At 39.0% G+C, this 19642-nt stretch overlaps 1 protein-coding gene across 2 annotated transcripts in view; it reads left to right on the forward strand.

The window, feature by feature from the left end:
• The window catches only part of nlgn3a (neuroligin 3a), a 179447-nt gene that overhangs the window by 31427 nt on the left and 128378 nt on the right, over positions 1 to 19642 (forward strand). Inside the window, exons 2-4 of one of the 2 annotated variants that reach the window (XM_077531982.1) lie at positions 6737 to 7407; positions 8298 to 8357; positions 19524 to 19583. In XM_077531982.1, coding sequence (XP_077388108.1) covers positions 6936 to 7407; positions 8298 to 8357; positions 19524 to 19583 — 592 coding nt within the window. In that variant the 5' untranslated portion in view covers positions 6737 to 6935. The remainder of the gene's footprint in view (positions 1 to 6736; positions 7408 to 8297; positions 8358 to 19523; positions 19584 to 19642) is intronic. The other variant, XM_077531983.1, reaches the window with a different exon arrangement.

The following is a 19642-nucleotide window of genomic DNA, read 5'->3' on the forward strand; positions in this document are numbered from 1 at the left end:
CACCTGCTTCACCAACAAAGAACAAGCAGACGTGCTGTAATGTGTGTTAATGTTTGTTAAGGAATTTCTTATAGTAACCGAGTGATGACATATTGCTAAGAAGGTGGCACAATAAAAACAAACTGTGGTGTCCGTCTATCAGCAAGATACAGTAGGCCCTACTGTTCTTTTGCTGCAGTTGCTAACAGCTAGTTAGCTAAGGTTAATTTACATCAGTGTGTTTTACCAAGTCACTGTGCACGGCTAACATACCTGGCTAGTTAGCTACAGCTAGCCGCGTTCATAGCTTGTTAGCTGCATTAGCTAATGGTGGCAGCTACATCAGAGAAGTGAACAAGGAAACGAGGTGTTCCATATTTGTAGCTTGTTAGCGTGACCAGCTAATGTTATGTCAGAGAAGTGAACAAGGAAATAAAGTGTTTTCTAAACTTGGCAGTTTGGCCACATTTACTTTAAAACTCAACCAAACAGATCTCCGTATCGCATCGGGATCAGATGAGGTCCAGATCCCACCCATACATTAATTTATCAAGAATTTGGCCCTCGACTGAAAGGTCTGAGGTTCAGTTGCTCCGACTAACATTGGTATTAGAGCCCATGACCCAATTCACAGCTGAGGTGCCCTTGACCAAGGCTCATAACTCCTCCAGTTACTCCCATGTCACCCGTCTAATGTCTCTTCTACTGTGCCAAATGACGACCAAAAATGCCTAAATTTTGAACAAGAAGGAATGGGACCTGCAAAATGCAAACGTATCCTTTTGGGAGGTGAGAATTTGGGAGAGGGGTGCTTAATGGGGTGTACTCGCTGGAGTGCCGTGTTGCATTAGAGGCTAATAACCTCCCTTAGATTCAGCACAACACCTCCGCCTCCCTCCCCGGCCCGCATCAACCGCCCTAGTCGTATTTATTACGGTCGGCAAGGCCACGGTGATGAGACGATCAATATTTCTGGGATGATGAGGGAGAACTCGTGCAGTCTTTCCCTTTCCCTCTGTTCCTCCCTTGGCAGTGCTTCGGCAGGTAGAGATCAAAGCACAGAGGACCACTGAGATGCTTTTTGGGGAGGGGAGGGGACTGGCGAGACTGATGCAGTCCCCGCTGCTGTGTGTCCTCTAAACACACACACTCAATCACGCCGTCCTATGTCCTTGCTATGTCCTGATTAAAAAGTTTGACCTGATGCTTTGTATCGCAACCAGAGGGGTTTTCCCCTCCTGTTGCAGTTGAAATTGAAGTTAGAAATCAGGTTTTCGAAGAACACACATTGACATGTAGCTCGGATCTGTAATGAAAAAAAAAAAAAAAAAACATTAAAAAGAAGTAGCTGCTACTTTGCTACTCTAACAAAAGAAATGCAAGAATCCTTTAATATAGCAGTACAGACAATATCATCTTCAGAGTGTTGAGGTGTTTGAGGTGTCCCAAGATGGCTGCGCAGGTGGGTTCAGGGATTTATTTTTTATTTTTTTTCCAAAAGGCGCCACCCAAAGTAGAGTCTATTGAAATCCAGACATTTTGCAGATCTCACTTTTTTGTTCTCTTTTAACATTGGCCTCCAGTGCCAGCATTTTTGAGTGTGTAAATGTGAAATATTATTTGGGCTACACTGTTATGAGTCAGTAAGAAGGAAGTTAAAAATCTCAAGGGAACTAATCTTTCATACAGTGAAAAAGTAGGTTTCTTCTTAGCCTCTCCACTTTCTCACATTGTGAGCAGCAACCTTGTCGCTTAACAATGGGTGCAACAAAATGGAACATACCTTAAATGTGTGTGGAAGGTGTATAAAACTTCAAAATAAGGGATCATGATAACAGTGTATATACGTATTTGAAAACCAAAGAATATGTGACTTGAATATGTGACTTATGTTAACTGAATAAATACTACTGCTATAATGCAAGTACTACTACTGCTACTACCAATAATAATAAAAAAATATTTGTAATTAATTAATACATGTAAAGTCTTACATATATGAAATATGTTTCGAAATGCTCAAATTTCAATTTTCAATTTGATCTTTTTTTTTTACTTTTTTAAATTTTAATTAATTATTATTTTATTTTATTATTATTTTTTTACCAAGACTATAGAGTAAAAGTATTGCTATCCTAATATTGCGGTTTTGATAACTATTATTTCCACTACTTTCACTGCTGTTTTAGGTTTTTACCATGGTATTTTTGCAGTACTGGTATCAAGGTACTATGCAGTAATAATACCTAAGTATCCTGCAAACACTATATAGATCAATTAGGGCTGCAACTAAGGATTATTTTTAACAATTGATTAATGTTTAAATTATTTAGTTGATTGAGCAATGTGTTAATTTCTATCCCGTTAGTAAAAAAAAAAAAAAAAAAACAGGTCATTATTTCAGTGTCCAGCATAGAAAATGCATAAATCATAAATTATTTGTTATTTAGTTACTAGTTTTGGCCTATAACATGTCAGAACATAGGTGAAAATGATCATTATTTGCCAACATAAAAGCAAATGTTTTATTTTGATTTAAAACAAAGATGTTCAGTCTGCGTTCAAGTAAAACTACAGAAATCAGAGAATACTGTTGAGAAGGGTTTGGACAATTCTATATAAAAAAAAAAAAAAAAAAGTCTTAAATTATCAAAATTATAAATCTGATAATTGATTCGTTGTCAATCAATTAATTTTTGCACCTTTAGTATAAATAGAAATATGAAAAATAATTTGAGGTTAATTTAAGTGATGAATGGTAGTGTTTGTATACATAAGCCCTAAATTGACCGGTGTTTGAAAAAGGAGGCTTATTATTTTTGTAAAGGCAGAATCTAAATAGATTAAAATGTCCATGTAAAATACAACGCTAATAGCCACAAGAGATGTTTCCTAACCAAACAGACGTAGATACAGGAATACGGTATTGAGTTGTAGCACTACATCTGCAAACCCGTGCATTCATTTCTTATGAAGCAGTCGTACGCTTGCCTCTGATCAGCGTGCCGCTCGTGTTTCTGCACCACAAAATGGAATTGTGCTGCTCTCCGCTGCTTTCTCTGCTGTGGCCTTGGGCTGCCATAGTTAGCCACAGACATTGGGGAAGCTATAACATCCATTCCCCTTCACTTCAAGCGTTAAACCCCTCCTCCGGGATCCTCCTCCCATGACCAAAGCCCAACTAGCAAAGCCACTTCAATCATGTTGACCCGACCTAGCCGCAGAATTGCATCACACTCACCGCCATCAGTGGCGCTGATCCCTCATCCCAGCTGAGCAAAGAAAACAAGCCGCACAGTCCGCGAGAAGTCTTCTGTCTTCATTCAGGCTGCTTGTGCCTCCACAGAGGGTGTCGCAGCTGTTTCCATGCAGACAGTGGAGCAGGTGCAGCTGGTCACTCCCTCACACTTTTCATGTGCGATACATCTTCACTTCTGCTGATGACATCATGCTTATCCGATGACACATCTGGCATAGACTCTTTTCCTAATGATGCTCCCATGGACTGCAGTTGACTCCATCAGGCGCCTCAAAGTGTCAACAAACACAAGGCTGGCATGCACATTCGCTGCTGCCATGCCTTGATGCTCTTACAAACCATGAGTATATCAAGAGGCTACAGTACATTGCTACTGGCCCCTCCCCCGCTAGTTCTCACTTTGGTGGAAGTAATCATATAATCTCTGGGAGAGATAACGGCTTTGACGGCTGAGCAAGCACAGCTTCTGGAAAAGGAAACTATATCCTGCTGCAGTGAGCAAAGTGCATGGAACGCCCCAAAACGGTCTTGTGATGTTGCCTCTGAATTCCCCATGATGTGCGTCAGTTGTGTTGGATCTTACCGTAATGTGCATTTTTACCATAATATGCATTATTACACTTAGAATTTGGCCTTTATTTCAATTCCACTGATTAGCTGTAGAAAGACTGTAGTAAGAAGAGCTGATTACAATTGGACGAATCTACAGCTGTGTGGCAATTTGTTTGTAGCGTCACAATTAGAACAGGATGGTGAAAGGTGTGTGCACCTCCCATACTATCAATATCTATGAACTATCAATATCTATTGTACTGGCATCATCTGATGCCAGTACGAGTATTCACTCTGTGGGTACTCACTGATACCGACACAATGACCAAACATTGTGAACAAAAACCTTTCTTTCACATGATGACTCACGGATGTTTCAAACTGCCACAGTATAGCGCCAACTACTGCTGAGGAGGACTTATTCAATGTCAAAATTATTATTTTTTTACATAAGTATCTGTAGCTTGTGGCTTGTATTGGCAACCTACGCAAGTACCCCATCCAGATACCGATAACTGGTCAGGATTATGTACTCTATATTAAAAACATGTTAATGCACATGTTTCAAGGTACTGTTCAATACAACAATAAATGAATCCAAATTGAAATACTGTACGTTTAAGATATTAAAAACGTTGTATATGTGTTTTTATAATAAAATAGGTCTTCAGCAGATCAATAATAAAATGAGATACTTACATTGCAGTTAAAACAACAACATAACATACATCTGAAAGTGTTTAAGTATAAATGCTAACAAGGGTGTTTTGTTGAATGTAAAGTTTACATTGAAGATTACATGTGAACCTAACTGATAACTGTGGACAGCAGTAGGTGTTGCCAAGCAGGGTGGGTGGGTAAAACTAGGTTACCACTTACTAAATCCAAAGTATCAAAGTGTTGGTGGATATTCTTGTTGATTCAATAATCTCAACTAAATATGTCTTTAAGGTTTTCTGCCTCACAGTATTGAGCCGACAGTGTAACTTTTCTAGCAAATAATCCTTTATCAACACTTAGCCCCAAGCAATAGCGCCTCTTAATCCCCAGATTGAATGTGAGGGGGGACTTTTGATGTATTTTCAGTCAGCAGGTGCTCTGTGCACATGAATTCCAAGGCATAATAGTCCATCATGTGCACGTCCTTTATGCAAGTGCTGATGAAGATGGGCTCATCTGGAGCATCGTCAGTACGTATGGAGAAACGCTTGAGCCACAGTTCCTGCAGATGGGAATAATATAACCCAGTGATAACAGCACCAGCAGGAACATCCATGTTGCCGTTGCATTATAAATCATTCAAGCCATCTTTTTGAAGGCAATATCCTCTCCTAAATGTTGACTTTTCTTGGTCGAGCAAATGTTGTAGGTTGATGGGGGGGCCCTAAGCTGCAGAAATTGAAAATTGATCAGGCAGTGTGTGGGAAGGTGATATCCCAGGCACTACAACTTTACCCTGGGACTTTCACTTAGCGTTTACAGCACTGTCAGAGGAAGAAGACTCACTGCCTCTAGCTACAGTACATCCTCCTCTGCCCCATTCTCGAAGACCAGGGGGAGTTTGAAACGAAATTGTTCATATCGACACCAAAGGGAGCAGAGGAAAATGCTGCATTGCAATAAGCACAGCATGAATTTTTTATCATGTAACTATGTTCCTGTGTATGCAGATTTTTCTCATTGTGTAAAGTTTAGTCTTGGGAGTGGGACTGGGAGGAGGTGGGGAAATGACATAAAATGTCACTTCCGACTCTCTGTTAGACCCATCGCAGAGGTGGGCATCACTTACGGACACCCATTTTTCTGACGAATAACTAGAACCTTCAACTAGAACAAAAATGTGAAGTGTTTTTCGTCGATCAGTGTAATTGTCAGTCCATCACTGACGGACGGCCATTTTGCTAACGAATCAATCAATCAATCCATCAATCAATCAACTTTATTTATATAGCACCTTTCATACATTTAAAATGCAACTCAAAGTGCTGGACATCCATAATACAATAAAATAAAAGAAAGAAAAAGCCCCCCCATCCCCATGATCGTACCCACAGACACACCCAAAACCCAACAAACACATGAAAACCACAACATGGCGGGGCACAGAAGTACCCTGTAAGGAAAGGCACCCAGGAGGAGTTCATCCACAGTGAGATGGATGAAGACCAAGCATCCCTCTCATTGTGGAGGCTCCCCCATGAGAAAACACTGGAGCTAAAAATGTAATAACTACCAAATAAAAACATTTAAACACTAAAAGAAAACAGTTAAACACGATAGAAAAAATAAATAAATAAAAAACAAAGCTCCAAGACAATATAGATTAAAATAGTTAAATAATGACCAGACAGCCTTAAAAATTGACGGACTGTAGTGTCTGAGTGTCCATCTCTGCATGTCGTTGCTAAAATAGTGGTTACGGAGTGATGATGGAAGAGTGGTTAAAATAAAATGACGGACCTGTCGTTGGCAGATGCTCACATTTTCGGAAAGTGCGTTATGCCGCAAAGCCTTGGAAAGAAACGCATGGACTGAGAAGGATAGTCTGTACTGACCTGAATCGACGGACGGAAACCTGCTTCAGGTGCTCAGCCCGTGTGCTTTTTAAAGGCTTTGTGTCACATAAAAAACAAACTCGCCAAAAATGTGTGCATCTGTCAACGAGGCGCCCGACAGAAAGACGGAAGTGCCCACCTCTGATCATTACCATTATCAAACGCAAAACGAAAGTACTTTATGTAGTTAATTGTAACATTTAAGTCACTTGATCATTTGGTCCATTGGTGGCACTTGCAAGAACTCTTGTCACGTTTATGTGAGCAGTTTTATGTCAGGACACAAAAGCACTCCAGCAGTCAATAAATATGACAGCCTTAAAGTAGAAGGAAGCACACTGGTGAGCTGTCAGGAAACTGTCATTAATTCTCCTGCCTTCTTCTTTTGTAGCACGGGATAGAAGATCTGACAAGCGAGGAGAGGACCTCTCTCTAAGGAGAGGAGCTGCAAAACTGTTTCTCATCCTCTTCCAAGCCGCCGGAGTCCAGTTTATCAGCCCATGATTGGCCTTCCCGTGGCTAAGACTGCACGTCGAAGCTGAGGCGCAGGAAAGTTGTATGTTGGTCGCTTGCACTCGCTCTCGAGGACCATGTGGTTTTTGCCAAGGAGAAGTCGTACCCCCTTGCAGAACTGGAAAAGATCCCACAGTTGCACCGGTATCATCTCATCCTTGTGGGTATTCACATTTTGCTGTGGCTTTGCGGCAGTGCGGGGTCAGAGCTACCACCCCACCGTCAACACGCAGTATGGCAAACTCCGAGGGGTGAGGGTGCCTCTGCCCAGTGAGATCCTCGGCCCGGTGGACCAATATCTGGGGGTCCCTTACGCTGCCTCCCCGGTTGGGGAAAAACGCTTCATGCCCCCCGAACCTCCGTCATCCTGGTCAGGGATCAAGAACGCCACCCACTTTGCTCCGGTGTGCCCCCAAAATATTCACAACGCCGTACCAGAGATCATGATGCCCATATGGTTCACCTACAACCTGGATATAGTTACCACTTACATACAAGACCAACATGAGGATTGTCTTTACCTTAACATCTATGTTCCAACAGAGGATGGTGAGTGTGTTTAGCAGTCAGGATGAAACCACTTCTGTCCTCCCTCTCTGTCACCTCTTTTTCGTTTTTTTTTTTTGCGCGAGCATGACCTGTTGTCTAGCGCATGCCGTGTGTGTCAGTCATCTCAACCTATCATCTTTAGTCTTTCATCAACTCTCCCCTTCCATGTCACTCTTGAAGGTTCCTCTTTTGATGACTAAATGACTTTCAATGACAACATTTTTAATTAATGAAAGAAGGGAGACGTTGGTTGTGCACTTTCCTACCCTCACTGTCTTGACTGTCTCGGGGATATTAGCAATAAGTAGCTTGCCTCATAAGTGAATGATCTTCTCGTAGGTTGGTGAAATGCTCTGTCTGGTACATGAGAGGCCTGTGGCATCAGCCTAACCTATGTAAGACCCTTTACTCTCCTCTTCAAATGGAGATCTCATGTAATGAAATGATGCCAGCCACACATTTCAGATTTGGATGTTCTGAATGACCGCTATCATGGCACCAATGGAAAACTTCACATGAAAATGGGCGTGACCTATAAAGTGGCTCACCCGTTCAAATGATTCAAACTGACATCGCTTCAATTTGTGATAGTTGAAACTGGCAAAATCTGACCAGCAACTGTGTGGCCTGTAATGGGTCTTAAATAGAAGTGCATGTGAATATGGGCTTCCTGTGTCCCAGGATGCAGCAAATTCATTCCACCACTTCGGAATATTTCTGCAGCAACACCCGCTTACTTTTTTGACAGGTGCTCTTGTTGATGACTTGGGTGACTGGGTGGGGGTGGGCGATAGGGCGGGGGTGGTGTCTGACAGACTTGTTGCATGTTACTTGCAATAATTTCCAGAGCTACCTGTTATTTTGTAGTTTTTTTCCCATTCATTTTACAGTCAAAAGAATATCCAAGGAATGTGCCAGGAAACCCAACAAGAAAATGTGTAGAAAAGGAGGTAGGTAAACAATCCCACATGTAATGAAATGAAATGAAAGAAAAACAGGAGGGCGGAGCATCCGTCCAATGCTGCCAATATCAACGTCAACCAAGTCTCAAGTCAAAGTTCTAATGGGGATGAATGCAGGAGCCACATGGAGTGCGAGAGATCAGCCAGTGCTTGTGCAGCCTTGCATGAGGCTGCACATGCATGTATACCAAGGAATGGAAAAAAAAAAATAAACAGGTCACAAATTATATGCTGGAACTTTGTCAAGCAATAGATGTCTAACAATAACCTGTATCTTATTTTTTATGTAATTGTATTTGAATGGTTTTCATTTATTATTGTCTCAACCACAATCTCATCTCGCAGACTTGACACAACACAGAGAAGAGTATTGTAAACAAGACTATCAAATTTAGATGAATAAAAAGTTTAGAAAATAAAAACCAAAATCACGAAAAATAGACTTTGTGGGCATGGCCTCTGAAGGCACTGGAAACACAACCTCCAACTGTCAGTGCTAATGTGGCTGTAGTCAGCTCCAGCTTTAAAAACATGTGCCCCGTGTTTAATAATCAGTTACATTTCTCACTGAGTGTCTATTAAACACAACACAAAGCGAGATGCTGACATAGACGACCCCCCCCCCCCCCCCCCCCCCCCCCGCAATCAAGCAAGCACATTCGCTTGCTAGCTTGTTAGCTCATTAGCTTGCGGGCTAGCAAACGTAACAGATACCTTTCTATTAAATGTCTAATTTGTGTGGATCTAAATGCAGTGCTGTTGAGTACTGGACAAACCAAATGACTGTAATCTGGTCAGCTAGTCCTCAAACCCACTAGCGGCTAATAGCATTAGCCTTATAGTAGAAGCCCAATTTGTTGCAGAGTTGATTCCCAGGTAGCCCGGTGTCTTTTGGCACTGAATTGGTTTCAAGTTCAAACATGTAAGGCTCTGTAAAGAAAGAAAAGCAAATCCACTTTTCATGTCGTAGCAATTGACTGACAATTGTTCGGGCGTGGTTTTGGCATTTTCAGCAGGACTACAAACAGCATTTGAGTGTGGAGACAACTAGATGATTTATTCATTTGTTTTTCACTATTTTGAAGATTCAGTTTATATAATTGGCATTTTTTTTAATCATTCATTGGTAGGGTTGTTAACATTCCTCTCTGTGTTATGTCAAATTTAGAAGGCACATTTACAGCTCATACAAATTGAATGAATACAGCATCCATACAGTTTCTTCCTAAATGCTCACGAGGTCATACTGAATGCATCAATGTATTTACTTTTTAAATGGCGTCTTTTGTGATATTCCGCTGGTAATAAAGCGTCAATGTGCCCATGCGGTCAAAGATACAAAAGCAATGACATGCGGAAATAGTCCAATTTCACTTTAAGCGCCTGTTAAAATCACAGTGCTTTGTAAAAACACACGGTTAATTCACAAAGTGTGCCTACAGGACTTAACAATTAGCCTTTAGACTGATACAGAGCATATCTTGCTCCACATGAATGATTTGGTTCCCAATTTCCACAGACGCAGTAGGCAGCGTGTGGCCTCACTCTGTGCACCCATACATTCTACTTTGGTAAACCAATTTTATTTGAGACAGGCCCTCCGGGCACTTCTGCTTCAGAATTAGTCCCAGATGTGGAATATACACAGAAATATCTCTTTAATATTACCCTTCCTCTTGATTTTTTTTTCAATTATCTCCCTTAAGTTCAGTAATGGCAAAGTGGTTTTAACATAAGTTTCATGTATTGGTTTTGTGACACAATATTATGAGAAAAGCCGGTTGTAATGTAGGCCCTGTGTTGCTATAAACAGGAAGGGTGTCATTTACCCTCAAACCTCGCTTCATTTTAATAACATTTTTTTTTTTTTAAACATGTCATCTAATCTTGGCTTATTTTGAATTAGCGGCGCTAATGAAGCAGAATTTATCCTTCTTAGGTAATAATGAATCCACCTGTAAAGCCTATATGTTTTTAGCTTGCAAAAGGTTATCCTGAAAAATAATAATAGGCTGCATTGAAAATGTAACTACAGTATGTTGGTACAATTTAAAACAAACACTCAAATAGTCATGCAAAGCGCTAATAACATTTTAATTCCCAATTTTGCGATATCTATAAATACGATTCCCCTCGAGGAAAGCATGATTAATCCTCCGAAATAAGATAATATGCTTGTTTTTCCCAGCATCAGCCCTCTTACCCAGCATGAAGTACATTTCTTGCATAGTAATGCTCATCAAATGAGGAAAAATTGCCTCATGAACCTTGAGAAATGCATCACAAGAGGGTTGTACGTTTGCTGGAGTTGCTGCTTTAGGATGCCCGTTCATGAATATATGAAGTAATGGGCTTGCAGTAAGAATTTGTTTTTACATGTTTTGGGGGAAAGCATTAACCTTCTTTGTGGTCCCGTAGAGGTTGTTCTGCATTTTGTCTATTTATTTTAAGAATAAAAAATTTACAAGCAAAAATGTTCAAAATTAATACATGCTTTCTCTCTGCATACATTATTTACCGTTGCTTGTAAATCAGACATCAATGTTGCTGTTTCTAATCTAACGCTTTCAAGTTTACCACGTGATGACTCGGATATTTACGTTTTACGTCTTCTCCGTTTGCTTTAATGGCGAGCTTCGTGTCTTAAATAGCCGAGCGGGTTGCCACCGAGGTTATGTGGAGGCGGTCAAATGTGCGAGCGCAGCACTGTGGCCTTCTTCCTTTCCCTCCCCCTCGCTTATAATGCATCAGAGACGGCGGCCATGTTTCCAGGAAACATGCATTTTGAAATGTTACAGTAAAAAATCTTAATGGGAAAAAAATTACAATACTGTATCTTGGGAGCAAAGTATGTACTGTCTGCTATATCAAACCATGTATATATATATATATATATATATATACACACACACACACACACACACACAAATGAGTAGGGATGCACGATAATATCGGTGGCCGATAATTATCGGCAATTATCGACCAATTTGATGTCAAACAGATAAAAGAGAAATCTGCCGATAATTATCGGCAATTTGATTTCATACAGATAAACCGGATAACAAATAAATCCAGCAATAATTATAGACATGCCACGTTGGTCAATCTGTTTTGGTTGTGGCTCATATCAATAAAATTCAGCTAATGGTGCTTTACAAACATTGAAACATTGTGCAAAGTTTATACAATGTTTCAATGTATTTGTTAGACTTATAGTAGGACTCAAAAGTATATTTGTATTCAAGTTAATTTTGCAAACAATTATCGGCCTACTTATCGGTTATCGACATCGGCACTTCTAAATTATTGGTTTATCGGTATCGGTTGAAAATAGCATTATCGTGCATCCCTACAAATGAGCATGACATGACTTACCGTTACGGTTTAACTAACTCTGTGTACACTGTATCCAGTATTTAAAATGGAACTCTGTCAAAGTTGACATGTTTTGACATCTTGAAAAGTAGTCTCTCGTTTTTGTGTTGGTCCATATGAGTCATCACTTCATGGCAAAGAAAATAATGGAGTCGGGGAATTGTGATTTTATGTTCAAAGGCAGCACAGGGCTCCATAAATAATGTTTTGCCAGTAATGTCACTCATGTTGCTTGTATACAGCACTCAAGTAGTGTAAACCCGTAAAATGATTTGCCTGTAATTCATGTAGGATTAATCGGTTATTAGAATTGTTTTCTGAATGCAAACAAGGAATATCGTGATGTCATCTGAGCACCTCACTTCCTATGAGGAAAAAAAAACAAAACAAAACATAAAATTGTAGCACTACTGGGTTTTAGGGCTGAGAAAAATATAACGTCATGAACCAGCTGCACATTTTGTCATTTGATTGAGTTTGAGGGTTTGGAGACATGAAGCTGCAATTAAGTGTATTAAAACCGTGCATAGTAATAATATATGTATAAAAAAAAAGAAGCAAAATAGCTTTTGTGTGAGAATCGCTCAGTATTCATACAATGTGAAGGCAAAAACAAAGGATGTGCATATGAGTCATTGATTTGCAAACTAATGCCCAGTTGGGATTTTTGGTTCTGACACTTAAAACCTTTCCTGATGAATTCATTAATGCACTGATCCAAACATTAATGCGGACTGAATGATGAGGAAATGAAAGAGCAGCGTGTCAGGCTGTGTAAGAGGGAGGAGAGACACTAACTCAGCTTATCTCGCTGAACCAACTCCAATTATTCGCATATTGCTGGATGAGTTGAAGCGTGCAGAAACGCGGTCATCAGTTTTCTGAAAATTAAAATTGTCGATTCAAATTGCGATCCTGTCGGCTCGAGACAACAAATGTTTTTGCTCAAAGTGAACACGGTTTTATAGCGTAAACTGTGCTTGCGACTGCTCCAATTTGAAAGGACGGGCTTTACCTTTCAAACGAGTTTCACACCGCTAAATTGACTGACGGAAGATTTTCTTCGAGTCTCACCCTATTGATATGATTCTCTTGAGGCAGAGTTCCGGTGCTAAATTGGGTACACTCGCTGTCATTTGTTCTTTCTGTTTGTAAAATATGATTTCACTGCAGGTCTCTCTCGCTGCGAGTATAAAAAAAAAAAAAAAAAAAAACTCTTCTTCACAACAGTCTGTCTGAGTAGCAGCTTTTAAGAGACACTCATCATCCTACCCCGAAATTCACCATTTGAGAAAAGTGCAGCGAAAATCTCTGCTACATTTGCGTCTATTTTGGGCCGTCCAAGTATCATTCCTATAAAGGCTGCCTGTGGACTGCTGCAAGTGAGATTGGCGCCAGAGCTGAACAATCCCTTCCAAAGGTTTGCAAACCAGCCAATTAACGAGAAACTCTGGACACTTTTCAGTCCTACTCGGCTTGAGAGTATGAACGCTGTGAAGTACATCCAATCCTGCTTCCGTCCACAGTATGGCTTGTCACAGCAGCCAGTAACACTCCACAGTAATCTGCTGGTTGGCCCGCTTCAAAAGTGCCTAAGGAAAAAAGAAGAGCGGGCCAAGGAAGTCTGCAGCGAGAAGAACGGCCGAACGTTTTCCAACATGACAGTAAACATTGGCCTTTGTGCTTTGACAACAGTCAATGGCCTCCTTTGAATACGACAGCTACGAGTGCTATAGTCTAGCCGGGACGCTCGCTCGGCGACCCAAGTGAGTCAAGTCGCATTGATTTGTGATGCAAGACTTGACCTAAGCAGGAAGTTCGCACTCAGAGGCCCCCCCCCCCCCCCCGCTGTTGGACTGTTCGCCTTTCACAGTTAACCCAATTGCTCTGTCCTTCGAGTGTAGACCAATGGAAATGAATAGAGAACACGCGCAAACGCTTTCTGTTGCCTCTGGTGTGTCTATTAGCTCAGTCAAGCAGCCTGCACCGAGAATTAGCCCGTATTTCTTATGCAATATTTTAAACATCCATCCATCCATTTTCGTGACCACTTATTCCTCTATTTTAAACAATTTTTTAAATTATTTCCCAATTTATGAAACTCAAACATAATCTCAATAAAGATGCAGTATGTTCGCAGCAGAAAAGAAGATTTTTTCTGCACTTATTTAATGACCATATAAATGTGAAAACGCTTTTCCGGGTTGAAATAAGTCAGCAAGCAAGCTACTGATTGTCCAATATCACATTTTTTTCTGCACTTATTTAATGAGGCTACTTGACCGTATAAATGTGAAAACGCTTTTCCGGGTTGAAATAAGTCAGCAAGCAAGCTACTGATTGTCCAATTATCAAATATTTTCTTGAAAAGTGCACCATAAAAATGATTTTAAATCACCGACATCATCCTCCGGTAAATAAATCTTTGGTTTGCATATTAAGCTCAACCAATCAGAAGACAGAAAAATGCCGATGTAATTTTACATTTTACAAGCTATAGCAGAAATAAAAGTAGAAAAATATGATTTATATATTAGTGATGTCAAAGTGAAAGCGCTAATTACTTAATCATAAAAACTTATCGCATTAATCATGTATTAATGCATATTAATGACACTATTAATTTTGACCGCAGATGATCCTTTAGTTTGACAGCGGGTGGTTACATTAAAGGTAGCACAGTTTACATTTGAGCAATAAACTTAACTACATGCATTAAAGCATTTGATAAATGTTTGCGTATAACATTCAGAATATTTGTTCATGTCAAACTATTGGGGTATTTTTATTTTTTATTTTAAATTATGCAAAGAATGAACTGATTGGAAAAGAGGAGGATCAGCGTGTGCAGTGGATATAATATTTTGAAGATTTCTTCACAACATTAAATGTCGAAAAAATAACATAACAGGTGCCCTTTAACTCATTCACTCCCAGCCATTTTCACAGAAGCAATCCTGTTCGCTCCCGGCTGTTTTACTGGATTTTGACTGATTTTGCAAGGCCCACAGAATATTGTGTTCTATTGCTATAAAGGCATGGAACCTACCAAAGTCTCTTCTTTCATCAGGAAAAAAAAAAAAGTATGTTTCTATCTGTTTCCGTTTTGCAGCAATTAGCATTAGAAGAGAGCTAAGTTTCATCAGTTTTCACAAATCTATTTAAAACTGTAAGTAATTTAGTTCTTTTTCTACATGGCCCTGGTTGATCTCCTTTGCTCTGCTGTCACCTGCTGGCCATTTGTGTAATAACTACCATTTCTGCAGCCGTTCTTTGCAGGTGAGAGGCTGCATCAAAGCCTTCTGTGTGCTCTAGCATACAAAAAATACAACAACAAAAAACAAAAAAAACGTATAAATACGTCTTTGGGACACTTAAAACATTTTTAAAAAACAAAAACAAAATGTATTTACACATTATTGGGAGCAAATGAGTTAAAGGGATAGTTCGGATTTTTTGACATGAATCTCTATTTCATCCTCACCTCCAGTGTGTGCGGTCAACACTGACTTACCCCTGAAAGCGTTCTGTGACACCAGTTCTGGTCCGGTGTTGGTCGAGAGGACAGTAGTCCGGCAAGTTGGCTGGCGCCACTTAAATAAAGCGATTTTCTTCTCAGACAATTTGTGTTCAAAAGAGTGATACATTTCCATGTATATGTATATATATATATGTGTATATATATGTATATATATATATATATATATATATATATATATATATATATATATATATATATGATATATATTAATATATATATGTATATATATATATATATATATATATATGTATATATATATATATATATATATATATATGATATATATTTATATATATATGTATATATATATATATATATATATATATATATATATATATATATATATATATATATATATATATATATATATATACATATATATTCTTGATAAATTCAATTTTTCACAGGCTAATCAATAGCACTCCTTGAGCTGCTGTGTCCGATATGAGCAGTGATGGCTTTTTTTTTTTTTTTTCACACATAACTAATTCAAATAACCACTGAGAGGTGTTACGACACCAACGATCAAGTAAGCTTCGATTGATAATAGTGATCCCAGCTTGGTCCCTTTGCTTCCTCTCATACTCAAGAAGCCTGTGGTGCTAACATGCCTTTTTCCATTATCCACCGCTAGACAGGCAGCAACACTTTTTTTTTCTTTCTTTTTTTAAAAAAGCTTCTTCTTTTTTTAAATTGGTTTTTACTTCATTATTTTTGAGAGCAGCTGAAGCACAGTGTGAATTTTTTGGCTGTCCTTTACGACAGGATTACAGCCTCCTTAACCTTTCAGCTGCGTTCTCCATCATTCACTCGTACGCGTCCCAACCAAGCTGTTCCTTAACCTCTCCACTGAGGGACAGATTGCGAGGGACGGAGAAAAAAGGAAGAGAGAGCAAGATCACAGACAGGAGCAGATACAGATCCGCCCTCTCTAAAAGAGGAAAATGGCCACCTGAGGATTAGAAACAGAATACAACGGCTTCAAATTGTCAAGCTGGTAACATTTCACATTTTCACCAAATCCCGTTCCACATTCTGACCTTTCTGATATTTAACTCATCTATTGTCACGGAACCTTTTCCCTTTGCAAAGGCAAGGCAGTTAACATTCAGCCCTTCCTCTATGTATTGAGGGAATTGTGTATTCATTTAATAAATCTCCCGAGTCGATCTGTGTGGCTTTATGAGTTAGTGCATCAGTGCATGCTCTGGTTTCTTCATGAACACCTCCAAGGCAAACTCACTTTTGTCTGCCAAAATGTAACATTTTGCCACACTTGATGTAACCAACAAGCCAGGTTTGGTTTATTTGAATCTTGATGGGATGGTTGTGACAGGATTCCATTTTCTCTGCCAACGTGCATGAGCAGTACGAGCTATCATCGATGGAGCCTTCGAGGCTGCCCATGCAAACAAAACTCCGATTTCACCTCCTTTTGAGTTTCAACTTTGAAGCTCAAATATAGTCCTGTTCTCAAAGTCGCTCCATATTTGGGCTTCATGCTAAACTGTAGGCCCATGTTTGACACTTACAGGCTCACCCACACTATGATGTATAGTGACAAGGCTACCCTGTCGACACCTGCCATCCAATCCATGCCTGTCTGGAACACTAATGCTCAATATGCTCGCTGTTATTCACCCCATGCCAACGCCACAGGAAGACAAAATAACAGCAATGGGCCATAAAAATGACTGGAGGCAAATTTATAAAACATGTTAGCTATTATTTTTGAAAACATTTATTTGCCCAGGTTCCCAAGATGCAAGAAAAAAAAAGAAAGAAAAGCAAACCATGAATTACAACCACCTGTCACATCCGAAAACAAAGGCTTTATTTTCTCGAGAAATGATGTCAAAGTTGCCAGTGCAGCTTCTGGAGTTGTCGAATCAGACCTCAGTTCATTTATTTATTTATTTTTTTACTGATATTAACTGCTCTTCTGTTTTTCCGTCTACAACCTTCACACACCCACACAGACTCTTGAGTGCTTTTTAACATCTCAATGTACAAACCATCACATGGCCCTAGCTTACTGTGTTTGCGGCCATAGGCGCTCATAATAGCCTGTGACCGTTCACCTTTACCCGAAAAAACCCACGCACAAAACTGTCCGTTGTTTTATTGTTTGCATTTTAAAGGTCGTGTACTGGATCGGGTCATGCAGCGTGTTATAGGTTCAGTTCACCAACATACACAAGTTTTGGCACATGGAGCAATACAAAAGTCTCCACTCGCTTGCACTTTGCACTTATTTAAATATTCATGACTCTGCAATTTACATTATGAATAATAATAATAATAATTTTGATTTTAATTCAATTTTATCGTAAATGTATTTTTCTGTTCTAAATGTACAATAAAATATGCAATAAGTTTTCATACTCTTAACATAAAAGTGGAAAACGATGTTTAATAGAAATATGGCTGCATCTTTTAGTCATTGATACAGTCATTTCATAATAAATCATAAAATTGAGTTAAAATGAAAAAAAAAACTGTGATATTGATGTGTTGAGGTCATTTTTCTGCCACTAGATGGCATAATTGCATTTGTAAGACGTTGGTGACAACTCAGTGCATTTTTTCATTTCATATTAAGAGCTAGCTAATCTTTAACATGATGTAACTTGTGCACGTTTTTAAAATTGTAAAATACAACTTGACTGCAGTCTCTACAACGATATACAGAACATTATTATTAAATTTATGAGTGCTAAATTTTGAGGTGGACGTGTCTGCTGCATTGCAAAGGGTGGTCATTAATCGCCCGTTAAAAACAAAATGAATGGTGTTGAGGGAACTTTAAATTAACTCAAACCCAATCCACAAATTCATATATATATATATATAAACAGCATTAAAAAAGTCGAACCTTACAAGTTATATTTGTCGACCTCCTGCTTGACTCCAACACTGATCGATTGACAGCAGTTTTGCTAGCCACAGGCCCTGCTGTTAGCAGTCGAAAGGGTATGCATATCAAACTAAGTATACAGCCGAGAAGTTCTGTGCAGGAAAGCAAGAAAACAGACCTGATCACTGCAAGTTTACATGGTGTTCAGGTGCCCTGGAGGGCTCGCACTTACATGCAGCACAAGGACAACATCACATTACCTAGCGTGCAGGGCGCAGAGACAGGTTGCTCACATTAGCGCGTATACGTGATAGCCACAATCTCGTGTTTTATTCAAATGTGGCCACCTCCTGGGAAGCTGAAATCCTTGCTCATGCGTCGGCCTTGTAGTTTAAAGCCTGATCTCTTGAGCATGTTCATGCCAATTAGCATGTCGTTAGCAAGTTATGTCTGCAGGCTTTTTTTTTTTTTTATGCTTCTCTATAGCCTCTTTCAAGAGTGAATGTTGAGTTGAGAATTGATACGAGGTGCATTTCTGAAGAGAATAAAAATCCCCTAAAGTCTCAATCTTAAAAAACCCCCAAACAAAAACAGACCACTGAAGTCGAAACAAAAGTGCACTGATTTTAAGGAGGTGCTAATTTGGAATTCAATGGTATTCCTTTTTACAATTACGCCAATTTGTGGAGTTTATTGTTGCTTTTAAACTTGCTTCATTATATTGCTGAAAATGTATTATTATTGTTATTATTATTATTACGATAATGACTGCTCCTCCAACTGTTATGAAATGTGCTTCTTTAATTTCTTTTCTTATTATGTATGATCCAAATTTGTGAATTGTGTGACGAAAACATTCATGTTGACTTTGTAATTTTTGGGCTAATGTGACGCAATCCTTATCATCCCATCATAACGCTTGGGTACATTTACGCTGATATTACTACTTAATTTTTATGAAATGAAAACTTTACAACTTTGCTTTTCAGAAAATATGACTACTGTATATTCTGGTTAGATTGAATGAGTTTCTTCAAACAAATATGACATTCTGATTAGATAATAATGCGGTTTGTATGAAATATTTTTCTCATAATATACCAAACTTTCCTTGTACCTTTTGACATTATTCTCATATTATATACAATCGTATTCTTTGTGATATGGCTGTAATACTCTTGTATTTGATGGTATTGAATACAGTTTCACGTAATGTCAATATGTTTCTTTGTGATCTCAACTACTGTTGTGGCACTTTCATTGAAGGCATTTTCAATGGAATAAGCCACAAAATTATGTTGCTTTAAAAAAAAAAAAAAAAAAAAAAAAAAAAAAAAAAATGCCTGTTCCTCTCTATGTCTCTACCTGCTTCACCAAACAGGTGCCCATGCGAAAAAACAGGCCGAGGATTTATTGGATAACGACGGTGATGAAGACGAAGGTATTTTCATGGTGAACAAAGATATTGCATGATTATTCTAATTCTATTTTTTTTTTCAT

This window comes from Festucalex cinctus, chromosome 9, assembly GCF_051991245.1.
Source record: "Festucalex cinctus isolate MCC-2025b chromosome 9, RoL_Fcin_1.0, whole genome shotgun sequence".
Lineage (NCBI taxonomy): Eukaryota > Metazoa > Chordata > Actinopteri > Syngnathiformes > Syngnathidae > Festucalex > Festucalex cinctus.